Source organism: Telopea speciosissima, chromosome 9 (assembly GCF_018873765.1).
Source record: "Telopea speciosissima isolate NSW1024214 ecotype Mountain lineage chromosome 9, Tspe_v1, whole genome shotgun sequence".
In the NCBI taxonomy this organism is placed as follows: domain Eukaryota; kingdom Viridiplantae; phylum Streptophyta; class Magnoliopsida; order Proteales; family Proteaceae; genus Telopea; species Telopea speciosissima.
The window spans coordinates 54,410,330-54,426,521 of record NC_057924.1 but is presented as its reverse complement, the minus strand read 5'-3'; the positions used below and the strand labels follow the sequence as shown (position 1 = coordinate 54,426,521).

The following is a 16,192-nucleotide window of genomic DNA, read 5'->3' as shown; positions in this document are numbered from 1 at the left end:
CAATATTGCTTAGAATCGTCTGGATCGGACCGACACTGACCGATTCTGTCCCCGATTCTTGTGTTTTAAAGCCCTGGTATATGTAAGCCTATCCACGGCATAGAAGGAGAAACCCAAACAGAGGGAAAACAAGAGAGACTGAAAGAGTTGAAGTCGCCGCCGGCGAAGAGGTAAACTTTTTGAATTTCTTGTGTTACGTTTTCTATTTCTGCAAAGTGCAAGTATCAAGTGGCGATTGTTGATTCTTTTGTGATCTCTTTCTTTTATCTTTTTTCAATCTTCACTCTTCCTTTTCTTTCTTGGGTTTTATAGCTTTCAGGTTTCCCCCCTCCCCTCTCTTTTATGGATTTCAATTCTCGATTTTCCTCATTTCTTTTCCTTTTTCAAAGCTCCTATCTCTCTCTGCTTTTTATTTTTTATTCTTATTGTATTTTTTGAATTCCGGCACTGATGATTTAGCACAAACTGGGCCGTCTGTAGGATTACAATGCTGCATTTGAAGCTGTTACTGTTGCAATGAATGCAATGCAGATCACAAACAGAAATCCGATTTTAAATCAGGGCAGCAAAAGAAAAGGATTGGTTGCAAAAATGGCTGTAGAGATTTGAGCTACTCAAGTAATGGGTTCGCATTCCAGATGACCTTCCTCTTCTTTGTCACCTCTCGATTACGGTTTCGAGTGTCTGATATATCCATTTCTCGGTTCCATGATCATGCTTTCAGAGGTCCCCGCCATGGAGAGAGAGCCCTAGACCACTCTGATGCTTGGGTTATTAAGGTTGTATGTACTCTATGTGTTCGTTCAAGTTCTATTGATTCTTGCTTGCATTATTTCAGTAAGGTTTTGAATCCTCCGATTACTTATGGGGTCATTAAACGCTTAAATGATCCAAAGTTGGCTTTGAAATTGTTTGAAGTTACTAGAGTGAAGTTGGAGCTTAATCATTCTATGAATACTTATAATTTTCTAGTGAAGTCACTTTGTCAAGTGGGACTCCATGATGCGGCAAAATTGGTTTTTGATTGGATGAGAAGTGATGGGCATTCACCGGATGGTTTCATGTTGGGTTTTTTGGTATCTTCTTGTGCACAAGTGGGTAAGTTCAGTATTTCCAAAGAATTGCTTACTCAAGCTCAAGGCATTGGAAGAAGTGTGAACCCATATGCATGTAATAAACTATTGGATCTTTTGGTTAAAAGTAATCAGGTAGATGAGGCTGTTTGTTTCTTTAGAGAACTTTCAAAGTCCTGCTTCTGTCCAGATACTTGCACTTTTAATATTCTAATCAGAGGCTTGTGCAGATTAGGAGAAGTAAATAAGGGTTTTGAGTTTTTTAATGACATGGGCAATTTTGGATGCTGTCCTGATGTTGTTACCTATAACACACTTATAAGTGGATTGTGTAGGACTAATGAGGTAGATAGAGGGCATGGGTTGTTAAAGGAAATTCAATCAAAACATGGTTTTTCACCAGATGTTGTGACGTACACATCAGTCATATCAGGTTATTGCAAGTTGGGCAGGATGGAAGAAGCTTCCAATCTTTTAGATGAGATGGTCTGTTCTGAAACCAAACCAAATTTGATTACTTACAATGTTCTTATTGATGGTTTTGGTAAGGCTGGTGATATGGAGTCAGCTGCGGCCATTTATGATGAGATGCTTCTTCAGGGATGTCTTCCCGATGTGGTTACATTCAGCTCCTTGATTGATGGTTACTGTCGAAGTGGGCAGGTTGATCAGGGTTTAAAACTTTGGCATGAAATGGGCAACCAGAGTCTTTGTCCAAATGAATATACTTTTGCTATTCTCATTAATGCTTTGTGTAAAGAGAACAGACTACATGAGGCTCGTGAATTTCTGAGTCAGTTGAAGTGGAGGAATATAAATCCCCAACCGTTTATGTACAACCCTGTGATTGATGGTTTCTGTAAGGCAGGCAATGTAGATGAGGCCAATTTGATTGTGGCAGAAATGAAGGAGAAGCAATGCAAGCCAGATAAATTGACATTTACTATTTTAATAATTGGGCATTGTGTGAAAGGGAGAATAGCTGAAGCAATCAGTATTTTCCATAAGATGTTAAGTACTGGTTGTACCCCAGATACTATTACTGTCAATTCTTTGATATCTTGCCTTGTGAAGGCTGGCATGCCTAATGAAGCAAATCAGATTGTGCTAACTCTGGAGAAGAACTTAGGCTTGGGTTTATCATCTTCAAGAAAAACCCTTGCACAAATGGCTATTCCTGTGGCTGTTTAGTGGAAAAGTTGAGCTAAAAAGACCCTGAACCTCAAGTTGATGGTGAGCTCAATGGCTGGCTGGAGGTCCTTGAATCATTACATACGAAGCATCTTCAGCTCGTGGATTTTTTTATAGACGACTGATTTATAATTTAGTAAGTACTTCATATATTTTTCTCAACATTATGTCTATTTGATCTTTCCCATTTCTAATGTGTTTCCCAGATTCTTGTCAAATTGATGTTTATCTTGTATGCACATGTATCTTTGCTTTTTCCTAACGATGACTAATGGATGCAAACAAGGGATCAAACTTATCTAGATACTTTCATCAATGGTTTAATTTACTTAATTTTCATCTAGAAGTCATACATGTACATTTCAAAAACCTGACTTGACAATTGACATTTTGAGATAAATTCAACCAGACTTGAACTGTTGGAGGAAAGTAGTAGTGGCAACCAGTAACGCTTAGCAGCTCTAATGAAGCTTGACCACAGCTAGCTAAGAATTCCCACAGGAAATTGGAATTTCGTAATTTAAAATTATCAGATCTTTTTGTTAAATATGCTCCAAGACCTTTCTATATAACATGTAGTCTTCCTACCCTAAATGGGTCCAGCTCTTTGAACTTGACACTGATTAAAAGTATCAAATAACCCTTCTGATCCAGTATGGTGCATATGCTTCACTTCAATTTCTAGCTTTTGATTATTTGAGTTGTATTCACTGGATGGTATTACAGGGACTAGAAAGTCCTTTCCATGGCTGTGTGGGATAAAATAAGTCTCATAGACTGGCTGGTTCACCTTCTGTTTGAAGCTATCTCTATTTGGAGAGATTCTTCTTCTTTTCAGCCTTCTAGGTGATCAATCTCCCAATGAAGGAAAGAGTTTGACCTGACCTTTCCAAATACCTTTCCTTTAAGTATTCTGTAACTGCACTGTTAGACAAAGAATGTGAAAGTTGTCAAGTAGGGTTTGCCTCCTTGTGTCTCCCGTACTGCATTCTCCCATGTTAGATGACTTAGATCATCCTTGAGTCCTACAAGGGTGTCTCCACCTTAGCTAGGAAGCAGTACACAAATTTTATGACTAGCCAATATTTTAACTGCAAGCATGCAGTCGAGTTATTTATACTTAGGTGCACCATTGTTATAATATGCTCAACTCAGCGATTTAGCCTTTTGCCCAACTAAATAAGGCTGTTTACTTGAATTCTGTATCGCCATTCAATCTTGTTTAAAGACATATGTATTATTGAACTTAAGGCATCCATATCTTTTGTCACTACTTCATCCCCAGGTAATCTTCGGTCTACCCGTTGTTCTTTTAGATTTTCTAATCCACAAACTACAGTCGTCCTTGCTGGTGTATTCTGTGGTCTCCAAATGCAGTCACACTTCAAGAATAGCCCCTGTTTTAATGTTAGTAGTGGCACCTAGTAATAAATAGCAGGTATAATGAAGCTTGACCTTAGCCAGCTAAGAACTGCCACAGAATATCAAAATTTCTTCCATGTAAAATTTTCAGGTCTTTTTGTTACATAGCCCCAGGACCATTATGTATAACATGTGGTCTTCCTATTCTAAATGGGACCAGCTTTTTGAATTTGATACTCTTCTGATCTCGTATGGTGAGTATGCTGGATTTCTGTGCAACTTCATTTCATCTCTTAGTTTCTGATTGTATAAGTTCAATTTTATCCATGGATGGGATTCACTAGGACTGGAAAATCCTTTCTCATGTCTTTGTGGGGTAGAATAAGTCTTACTTGCAGACTGATTCACCTTTGCTTTGAAGCCATCTCTATTTGGATAGATCCTTCTCTTTTCAGCTTTCTTGACAATCAAAATTCATCAGAAGGAAAGAGTTTGACACTGTAACCTTCCTCTCACTGTGATGCAGTGGTGTTGACATGGATGGACCGGCACGACCCATTGTGGAAGCCTACACCGAGACGGATCCGGTCCAATCCGGCTTTTTGGTCCAACAAGGGTTGGTAGGATTTATTAGGATTTATTGCTATGTTGGGGGATAATATGTAATCTTCTATTTTATTTTGGTAGGAAGTTGGATACGTAGGAAGGTAGCTCTTTTGTAGTTTCCTAGTTTGAGACTATTTCTATTTATGTTTAGGTACTTAGGAGTCTTTTCTTTTTTAAATAATGTAACTCACCGATTGAGACAATAGAGATGAATGAAAAGAAAACTTGGGTTTTGTGTACCTGTGTGATGCGAGTGTAGGATGGGTAGCCTTTCTCCCTTCTTCCCTGTGATGTTGGTTTTTCTCTCATCTTTCCAGGTTCGCTTTCCTTCCTAGTTCTTCTTCTCTTTCTTTGTTATTTTTCTGATTTGTACTTCTTTCTCTGCTGTGACCTTGTAATTCTCCAATTTGGCAACCAGCTATGGTAACAGCCCCTATGTGCATGATCGATCTCCCACATATTCGATCCTTTCGGCCTAATATTATGGGTGTAAATCAGTCTTCAATAGGGTGATTAAAATCCCCAAAGCTTGAGCCTGAAAATCCCTTCCATCGTGAGAACCATAACCTGTACACAGGCTGATTCAAAGCCTACCACCAGAAGCAGTTTTAGTCATCTCTCTTTATAATAAAACTTGAATTCTAGTATTATTATTGCCCACCCTTAAGAAGCCTATGTGTTACACATTTATGCATAAAATATCAGGTCAACTGAAACCTACAGAGTGAGTTTTATCAACCGAATCAAAAGAGGGTTGCCGCTGGACTGTGTCTTGACTCTTGAGAGGTTGAAGACAACATCAGGTCGTGAATTATTGCCCGCCCCTAAGAAGCCTATGTGTTACACATTCATGCATAAAATATAAGGTTAACTGAAACCTACAGAGTGAGTTTTATCAACCGAATCAAAAGAGGGTTGCCTCTGGACTGTGTCTTGACTCTTGAGAGGTTGAAGACAACCTCAGGTCGTGGGTTATTGCTGACCCTTATTTCTTGTTTCCAATTGCCCCTCTTCTTCCTTATTTTTATTTTGTCATTTTAATTTTGTTCCTAGTTTGCCCCTATTAAATAATTACAAATCCTCTTGTGTCCTTTGTTCTCTTATTCTACCAAGTGACCCCTTGATAATTCTGTTTAACTACCAGGTTGCCATTACCATTTTATAATTGGGCTACATTTCTGTAGGTGGGCCCATGGTGATAACGTGGTTTTCAAACCCCAAAACAAACAAACTCAACTTTATCCCAACTTAATGGGGTCGGCTACATGGATCCAACAAAACACAGTAGGGAAAACTAAGGTCTAAACAGAAATAAGGGGATGAAGAGATGGGAAAAGAGGGATGGGGAATAGTAAACAGGAAATGACAGATGAAAGATGGAATATAACAGCAAAATGAAAGATGAAAGTAGATGAAAGTAAGAGGAATGAGGCACAACCCCGCAATTTAGGAGAATCTCATCTAAATGGGGTCTGCAACATGGAGCCTAGCCCTCCAACAGGCTCTATCCAAGGTCATACTTGGTACAAGACCCAAGCAATGCATGTCCTTCCTCACAACTTTTCGTATGGTCATTTTAGGCCTGCCCCTAGTTCTTTTAGCTCCTTCAATCGGTATCATATCACTCCTTACTAGCCTCCGTTGGACATGACCGTACCATCTCAGACGACTTTCTCGGAGCTTGTCATTGGTCGAGGCAACTCCCAAGTCAGCTCTAATACGATCATTCCGTGCTTTATCTTTCCTAGTTTACCCACACAACCATCTTAACATCCTCATCTCTGCTACACATAGCTTCTCAATATGACACTTCTTAACTGCCCAACATTCAGCCCTATACACCATTGCCGGTCGTACAACAGTCCTATAGAACTTTTCTTTAAGCTTTAAGGGAATACGTAGGTCACACAATACGTTCTGTAACTGCAAGTTTACTCAAAGAATGTGAAGCCATCATGTAGGGTTACCTCCTTGTGTCTTCTTTTCTGCGTTATTCCGTCCCCTCTTAGATTATCCATGTGTCATTCGAGGACATCTCCGCTAAGCTAGGATGGCAGTTTACTAGTTATATGACTGGCCAAAATTTTAACTGCAAGCAAATAGCCCAAGTTGTAACTTTTAATTTAGGTGCATCATTGTTGTAATTTACTCAACTCAACTCAACTCAACTGTAGCCTTTCCCAACTAACTGGGGTTGGCTACATGAACCTTATTTTTCCATTCAACATAGTTTAAAGCCATTTTTATAGGTAAACCTAAGGCATCCATATTTTTTCTCAATTCTTCATCCCAAGTAAGCTTCTGCCTATCACTTGTTCTTTTAGCTCTTTTAATGTGCAAATATCACTCCTCCTTGATGGTGTATGTCTTTGTGATACATGCCCTAACTACCTCAAACAACTCCTCTTCAACTTGTCACCTTTGGGGGCCACTCCTAAATCACCTCTAATGTGTTCAAATTTTATTTGATCTCTTCTAGTTTTGCCACTTACCCACCTCAACATTCTCATCTCAGCTATACCTATTTTATTTGGGAAAATTGTTTTTACACGGCCTCATTTTGGAAGGGTTTTTTACACGGACAACCATTTTGAGCCACATGGACAATTGATGTGGCAATTCCAACAGTTAGGTAGAGAAAATATCATGTGGATTAGCCATGTTTCAAATTTCACAGCTTAATTCAATTAAATACCTTGTTTGTATTGGCATGCATCCCCATGTATGTCTATGCACGCCTATGGTATTCTGACCACTATGTGCACTGTCCCATAGTCTTGGATTTTCAAAGCTCTATGTTGCAACTTGGCTAGCTCCAATAAGCCTGAAACTTAACATGTGAGCAGGGGACTTGTGGGTCTACCTATCCATACAATTTGGGCCACATCTGATCTGCCATGTGACAGGTTAAGAGTCATTTAGATAAGGCTTCCTAAATGGACCATGTAGGAAGCCTTACCCCTATTTTTTGTTGTTTCTTTGTTGCCCAACACTCCGCTCCATGCAACATTGCTGGTCTTATGGCTGTCGTATGAAATTTTCTTTTGAGTTTTATTCAAATATGTCAATCACATACAGCTCTAGAAGCACCCCTCCATTTCTTCCATGCCGTTTTAATTCTATAAGAAACATCTTCTCCAATTTTTCTTTGTTTATTGTTGATGGAGTCTAAATAATGAAAAGTATTCATTGAGATCTCTCCGTTTCATCAAACCTGACCAACCATTTTCACTTTAAACTCCATATACTATCTTTTAGCTCAGCTTATTGTAAAACCGTTTGACTCTAGAACGGCCCCCCCATATTGTTGTAATTTGCTACTTTTACAAGTTTTTGTAAATTATTTTTAATAATGTTTGAAATCACAAATTTGTACTGTTTTTGGTAGATTGTGATACACTGTTTATAGTAAATCCTGATTTAATACTCCCTTTGTTCCAAAAAAAAAACTCCCCATTTTTGGCTGTCCCGAATTGTTGTCCACCTCACAGATTATGAGATAGTTTTTATGAGTTTGTTAAATTACATCTTGTATTTAAGAGTGTTGACCCTTATGTTTGAGAGGTTTAGATAGGTTGTGAGAGGGCTGTGTTTGAAAATAGAGGGGTTTTCATGCTATAAGCACCACCTTTTAACGTCAAGCTTTTCCAAAGAGGACAATTTGTTGGGTGGAGGTCTGAGGAAGTATTTACAGTAAGTTTGAAAAGAACTAAATACTTGAATATATATATATATATATATATAAGCTGAACTTCAGGTGTATCAGGATCAGTCAATAATTTTCCTGTTCATATTCAAGAAGAGATTAGAAAGGATATTCTGGGAATGCCCAGATATCGATTTTGTTCATAGTTTCTTTTTGAGGTTGGCCAGCCCTGTTGATGGCATTGCCGAAGGTGGGGGCTGTCCTTCCTTTTTTTGTACTTGTAATCCCTGGGTATGCCCTGGTTCATTCTTTGTAACTCTCTCTTTTTTAAATATATTCTTTTTGATTCCTAGCAATATATATATATCTCTTTTAGTAAATTTATTTTCTGAATTGCTAGGTTTATTAGCTGTAAAAAAATTTATTGTAATTGGGTTGATCATTTGATGATGGAAGTCTAAGCAGAATGGAGGGATATGGTTGGTTGTGCCAGCTTTTTTTTCTACCCGCTTTCTTCTGGTTATATATTCTTAGTGCTAGAACTACTCATATTCTTCATAAGTTTGGTTAGATTTTTTGCATTATTCTTCAATTCATGATCAGTTTATGATGTCAGAATCAGTTCTTGACCTGCAGCATAGAGAATTTATCAAATCTTTGATCAATCCTCCTTTCTTTGGTGAAAGGGTGTTGATAAATAACAACAATTTTATTGAATCAAAACAGTAAGGTACAAACCCATAACCCGGTAGGTCAACAATGTCATCTGTTGTCTTTGGCTTCCTCTTGAACAAGCAGTTCACATGTGCAGAAGGTTTTTTCTTTATTACTGTATAAATCTGATCCTGTGGTTTACTTTGAAATCTGCTTAAGGTTTTTTGTATAGCACTATAGCATTGCTTCAATATAGATGATTTTGCTGTCCCATTTGTAGTTCTGCCAGAGAGTTGATTTCTCTTCATCTCAATTGCCCACTTTAAGAATGTTTTCTGAATCAAATGTTCTTCTGTATCCATGAACCATGACTTCTTCTGTTCCTTGCCAAGACTCAGTTCTGTATATATATTCTGGTCAATGGACTCGAAGGTTAAAATTAAATAAGTTCACCTGGAGTGCATAAACCACAAACAATATATTGGTCTGGTACTGATTGCCCTTAGCTGGGTTAATCTAACAATATAAAAGTGGTGTCTAGTATTCTTGGCTTGAAGTGTTGAGGAACCCATAGCCAAGGATGGAATATTGTATTCTAGAAACTCAAGCTTTAGGGACATGTTTAAACCCAAGTTTCTACTGTTGGTGCTTGTAGAGATGCTGGATAAGGGAGTTCTAGAGCTGATGACATAAACTGTTTGTCATCTGGTTTTTTCTTGAGTACTTTGTTTTTTTCTGATGAATTTTTATTTGGAGAAAATATAATTCTATACTTGCTGACAGTGTGATCCCCTTGAAACTATAGAAATGGGTGGTCTTTTGGGACTTCTATTATATTTAGAAGTGTCTTCAGTTTCTAATTGCATTCCTTTTTCAGCTGTTAATTCCTTGTATTATTTGTTCAGAATGGGGAAGAACAAGGGAGCAGTGGGAGCTAAGATTGCTACGAACTCATTTTGGTAACTTTCAGACTTTTGGATATCCATTATTGAAATTATGGCAATTCTGCCTTTTTCCTTATGTGTGATATGCCAGGAGATTGGTGTATGTTGCATTGATCCACAGTTCTTGTATGCCTTAATTCCCAATATACACCCCACAGTCTCACACATGATGCCTGTCCACAATATGATGATCCAAAGTATGTAATGTTCAGGTCAGAGGTGTATAGTTTTCAGTTTTCTTGTTATTTATTTATTGTAACTTTAATTTTTGAAAACAAGGAAAAGAAAATAATTTTTGTTTACTTATTCGTTTTGTTCATGCAGTGTCTTGTATACTTACATTATTAAAAATAAACGACTTCGTGTTTTTTTAAGATAACAGAACCTTTTAATGCAACCAGAAGAGAGACCACAATGCACTAGTAATATACAACGACGACGACAACAGGGCCTGAGCCTACAGACCCCACTAAGTGATAGGAGGATTACCCACAAACAGCATGTCTCTATTAAGCCTAGCCGAATGATCTTCTACAAAATTTGCGGATCTCAACCTCCAAGAGGAGGAGGTTGATGGTGCCAATGACCTCTTCAACTGGCTTGCATCCATCTAATCACTGAGAGTCCCCTTTTACCAACTTAGTCGACCAGCCTCTGTCAGGAACAATCTCTCGACCTGTAAGAGCTTTTACTTCTGTCGCGATTGATTCCACAATACCAATAGACCCAGAAAAGACCAATAAGATCACCCGATTATGTTCTCTAAAGACTCCACCTGTACCAGCTGGAACACCAAGAGAGATCTCCCATCCTGTTATGCTTGATTAATTTCAGTATAAAAACAAGTGACTTCATTTAAGCTGTGAAATACAATGAAAGCTCCGGTCCTAGTCCAGCTCAAGAAATGTTAAAACCACATCAGAAGAGCAAAAACCTTAACACCCCCCCCCCCCCTTCCCCACCCCCAAGGCCCAAACTACATTACCTGTTGGTCTCTGAAAAAGCAGAATGGATTTAAGCACCACTTTTGGTCTTTATAACTTGGCATAACAAACTATTGTCTATATAATGCTATCATATGTTTTGAAAATTGAGACACCAAGTTGTGTTTTGGAGAAAATAGGATATTGAAAAATTAACTTGCTAGACATTACTGATGGTTTGCCTAGAATTCTGTTTATACTGAGACATGACATGGTAGCGTAAATTGATTTATTTGGATGATTTGAATTGATATAATTGGTTGGTGCTAGTGTTCCAATTAGGGTTTGGTTAGTGTATAGTATTTTTATGGTGTGGAAAGGAAGAATGTATATTTGGGATCGGGGTCTCGGTATACCCTCACACCGATGTAAAATAGCACGTCCCAATTACTGCCATGTGGCCGTTCAGGTGGGGATGAAAGTTTGTGTGTAGGTGGACCTCAAGGTACTCTGCTCACCAATCAAATTTCAGTCCAATCCAACTTTGTAAATTGGGGACTACAGTGGGGTTGCATGGATATACATGGGAAGATATGCTACATATGTGAGGCGTGGATACATTGTTCTCAGTCTGAAAGTTGACATGTGGCAAATCCATCTTACTTCCTAAACATCCAGCGGTCAGAATTTTCAGATCACATTCCTACTTGGCAAAAAACATAGGGTATGCTGGAATCTTTTTCCCTCCCCTACTTCCGAGCTGCCCCTACAGCCGTGCACCCCAGACACAGCAAGGTGGTAAAGACCCCCTTACCCCCACTTGGGCAGGGGTAGGTTGGTCTTTTCACCGCTTTGCTGTGACTGGAGCGCACATGGAAGTAGGGGTAGCTCGGCAGTAGAGGACCCCGGCGCATATTTATGTGCTGCCTGAAGGTAATGTGAAGACATCCTCACACAATTAAACCTGTCCTTACTCCCCTTTTTTGTAGAATTATTTTTCTTTTCTGCCATTTGTCTCCTATTAGCCATGGTTGAATTAAGGGTATTATATGTAATTGGGTCAAGTTTTCTTTCACCAAGGTGAAGAGAGAATCTCTTCACTAATCATCATTAACTCCCACCTCAATTGTTCATGGCTCGAAATATCTTTCTCCAGTCCAATCAGATGATCAGATGGGTGGATAAAGAGATTCTCACTTCACCATGCATGGACAGAAATCAAGTCCCATATAACAGAAAATTATCTGCTCCATTTCCTGCCTTGTCCATTTCCCTAAGTCCCTCTAATGGGGGTGGATCCCACCCGGGCAGGGGGTAGAGTGGTTATTTCCGTCCCCTATTAGAGGGACTTGGGGAAATGGACCAGGCAGGAAATGGAGTAGATAATGATCCCCATGTAACTGCTACCTAAAATGTCAAAAGGGATTATGCGTTTCTGAAGTTTTGGTCCTTCAAAAACGGGTCTATTGTTGGGTATGTCTCGGAGTCTGATCTCTGTTCAGAGTGTTTGTGAACCCTGTGTGTACAAAGTTCATTTGTGTGATTACTTACTACCCTTTAATTAAGGCTCCGTTTGGTTGCAAGGGGAATTAAAGGGAAGTGAAATTTTCTTAATTAAAAAAGATTTTTTTGTAATCATTAACCCATGTCACAATATAAAAAACTCCAAATTATTTCATATTTGGTCATTAATTTGCACTTTATTTTGCATCCAATTCCCTTTGTTTTAAAATGTAAAATAAATATAATATGCAAAATTAATCATAACTAAATATGGTAAGAAATTTAATAAGTTTATACAATCACATGGGGTAATGATTACAAAAGTTTTTTTTTTAGGTTTAAAAAATTTTCATTTCCTTCTCTTTAATTCCCCTTGCAACCAATCGAAGCCTAAGGGTACAAAAAAGGCCCATTTAGTTGAAAATTTTATATGATTTTTATAAAGGAATGTATTAAGAACGTTAACCGGTCACATGGTTAGCATGGTTCCTACGCTTAGACACAATCCAATGTCTTGTGTGCAAAAAGACCATTCAGCCCCCTAATGAAACAAAAAAAAAAAAAAATCGCATCCAAACCAATTCCTCTATGCACATTTTCATTGGCTATTGTGCTGGTGCAAGGGCTACACGACTGTTTAGCGTTCTTTTGCCCAAATTTATTATAAGATTTATTGGAGCAATATGTGTTATTGACTCGTAACAAAAGTATTGCATAGTTTTCTTTCACCATGGTGGAAGGAAAAGTACATCCATCTAGGGTTTATTATTACTCTTTCCTATTAGATGAAGTTGAAACTCTCTCTCCCCTCATAATGATGCCTATCCCACTACTTAAATGACTCACGATAAAGGGATTTTCTTTCAGTTCTCCTTCTGTGGCTTCCGTTTTGTATACCCAAAAGCTAGTTTTTAGATAGTAAAAAAATAGGACCAATAGTTGTTATCAGTTAGGAAAAAATCACTGCGTCTAACACCAGAAACCAAAAAAATTGGGGGAAGGGGTTGCTTATGGGCGGCTTATACAGGAGGAGGCGGGACTATTCTAAACTGATGTCTCCACTTGGTCCTACCATTTGGTTATTCAACAAAAAAAAAAAAAACCACTTTTAGGCCCCGTTTGTTTGACGGGGGAGGATGGGGTGGGAATGTTGTGGGATTGGATCCCACAATGTAGTGGAGGTGGGGAACAAAGGTGAGATTTTTATTTTTCCCATGGAACAGTAGCCAAAGTCCTATATTTTCTGTGGGTCTTTGAATAGTATAGGGGTAGGATTTTGAAGTGCCATGTTAGACAAAGCATTTAATGTTATTCCTTAAGCTTTTGTAAGTTCACCACCCCAGGTTAAACAAATAAGGTTGGAGTGGATTCTAAACTGCCACATCAACACTTTCTCACCCCATCTAAGTCCTCGTCAAACAAGCAGGGTCTTAGGTATCCAAAATCAGAAGCCCGAGAAACTTAGTCAAATCTGCACTTAGAGGAGTACAGGCTTCAACATGTCAATGACACTGATGGTTCACAACCAATCTAGTAAGGCTGCAAAGATGATCCAACCCAATTGGTGATGCCTTCTTGTTGCATGTATTACACCAATTCCATGGTCTCTGTTTTGATTTCCAAGTCGGCAATGGAGTCTATGGTGTGCTTTAAGCCCAGTACAAAGAGAATGGGTTTCCACTTGAATGGAGGATCCATAGTTGGCATGGTGGGTTACTGCCATGGTTTGAGGTATCGGATCGGATCGGCCAATTTTGGCCGGATCGGATAGGTATCGGCTAAGACCGATCCCAATCCAGCTGTACGGACAGGGGTAAAAATGTAAAACAGTTAGTTTTTTAATAAGAAAACAGGGACAAAAGTGTTATATTTGCCCGAGTTTAGGCGATCCCGATCTGTATCAGCGATCCGATCCCGATCCAATTCGATCCAGCCGATACCGAGATCACGAACCATGATTCCTGCTGCAACAATACCTCCAGATTTATTTACATAAGAGTGCTTTTGAGGTTGTAAATACAAGGATAAAGTAGGAGTGTCAAATTTCAGCCTGAATTGACTGACCAAAACCGATCGGTTCAGCTTGAACTGATCTGAATCCTTTTCGGGTCAATTTTGGTCTTGACTTTTGTGAAACCAATAGAAACAGACCCGACGGACCAAAATGGACTGATTGCAACTGAACCCTTCGGATAAATAATCAAAAACCCGAAAACTAATTCCAAAAATGGATTAATCATATAGTGAACAATCTGCAGTTCCAAAATAAACATGTATTCTTTTTGCTAACCTATGTCTTCTAACACATTGCAAAATTCATGGTTTCGCCAAAAAGAAAAGCATGATCATGTGCACAACAAGCATATGCCAAATCATGGTTAGCCAAAAAGGAAAAGCATGATCAAGCTTTTCCACGACAAGCATATAGCCAAAAAGGAAGGCATGTTCAAGCTTGTGCACAACAAGCTTATACAAAATCATGGTTAGCCAAAATGGAAAGCATGATCAAGCTTGTGCACTACAAGCATATATATATATATGCCAAAAAAGGGAAAAAAAATCTTGAACCCCTTAAAATAAGGATGTAAACGGATTGAATTCGGTCGGATAGTGACATTATCATATTCTTATTCGATTATATTCTGACGGATTTGGATAATATTCTGTCAGTTGACATCTTTATTGTTTTGTTTTGTTGATGAGGGTTAGGGTTGAGACTTGAGAATTCAGCAACTACCCTTTTTTCTATTCTTCTTATTCTTTGATTTTCTTACATTTTTTATTTTTGATTTTATCTTGTATTTATTTTAATAGATATGTGATTCCATATATCACAATACATAAAATAATATATAAACCAATATAAAATCTAAAAAAAAAATCACATTGTCTTAATTTATAAAATTATACAAAGATATATTTCAGATATTTTATTACCGTCGGATTGCAAAATGATTCGAATAATAATAGGTTGGAGAGGGGGATTATCATATTCATATCCGATTAGTTTTAGGATGGATTCGAATTCTTCTAAACAGATACGAACACGGATCGAATACGGATTTTCGAATATCCGTTGACATCCTTACTTAAAATGTTCTCCTAAAAGGTCTATTTGGCTGCAAAGATATTAAAAGGAACGGAAGTGAAATTTTAAAACCTAAATAAGAAATTTTTATAATGATTACGTTACATGTTTATAACTTTATATTAAAATTCACCTTACTCTGCATCCATATTCCTTGGATTTGAAAAGTAAAATAAAAAATACATCTAATTGTTATCATTAGTAAATATGATTAGAAATTTAAGTAGTTTATACAAGCATGTTGAATAATGATTAGAGAGGTTTCCTTTTAAATTTGAAAATTTTCATTTCCCTTTAATTTCCCTTTCAGCCAAGGAATGAGGCAATAACCTCACTTCTAAAACAAACTAAATCTAATCCATTCGTTAAATCGTGGGTGAGGTCTATCTCCCTACATGTATTTATAACTGGTATTTAAGTAAAAACTGACTTTAAAATTGTAAAAACAAAAAACATAATTAAATAAGGAGACCCTCATGCATGTACAACAATAAGAGTGACATGGACAGACCTTGACACTCAATTATAAAAACAAAAAAAAAACAGAAAAGGGTAATTCCCTCACGTGGGTAGAGCTGAACGTTTCCTATTTTGACTCAACAACCCATTAACATAAAGAAACTAAAATTGAATTTAACTCCTAAAAGCAATGAAAGAAATGGGTTTGGATTTATATATCCTAATTTAACCATATATAAAATAATAAAGTAAGCACCTAAAACTAGTTTGAACCAGGAGTCTAATTCTTGAATTAGGAAATTGACCCAACATTGTAAGGTTGTTGTAATCACATTATTCTTTCCTTATTTGAAAAAACTTGCCCTTGAATTTTGTAGAATGGGAGGATTGTCACCATGTAATCGGTATCATAAAACACTTACTTTGACTTGAAGGCAATCCATCTATGTTATGTGCCTAATAGGGTCCACTCTAGTGTATGGGTGTTAGCTTGGATCAGCTTAATATGGGATTGATTAAAGGGCTTGATTTAACGTGTTTCATCAGCTTCGGAGTTTTTATCGTATCAGTCAAGTACCTAACATCTGGTATCAAAGCTGGACATCACATCAAAGATTCAAGTCACAGAAAAGGCTACCTACTGTTAGAGTGAAAGCTGCCTAAAGTGAGAGCCACCGAGGATGACGACTGCAGAAGTGTGATGGTCTATTATGTAACTAATGGGGCCCACTCTAGCATATGAG

The 16,192-nt window shown here is 37.8% G+C and overlaps 1 protein-coding gene across 2 annotated transcripts; it reads left to right on the top strand.

Annotated features, from left to right (window-relative positions):
- Window positions 1–418: 418 nt before the first annotated feature.
- Window positions 419–9,533, top strand: LOC122640939 (pentatricopeptide repeat-containing protein At2g06000-like). Of its 2 annotated transcripts, none has more exons than XM_043834233.1 (2): window positions 419–2,400; window positions 9,438–9,533. In XM_043834233.1, the coding sequence occupies exon 1, from the start codon at window positions 639–641 to the stop codon at window positions 2,262–2,264; it is 1,626 nt and encodes a 541-aa protein (XP_043690168.1). In that variant the 5' UTR covers window positions 419–638; the 3' UTR covers window positions 2,265–2,400; window positions 9,438–9,533. The 2 variants fall into 2 exon arrangements, with proteins under 2 accessions (XP_043690168.1, XP_043690169.1); XM_043834234.1 differs by lacking the exon at window positions 9,438–9,533 and adding an exon at window positions 4,938–5,029.
- The last annotated feature ends 6,659 nt before the right edge of the window (window positions 9,534–16,192 follow it).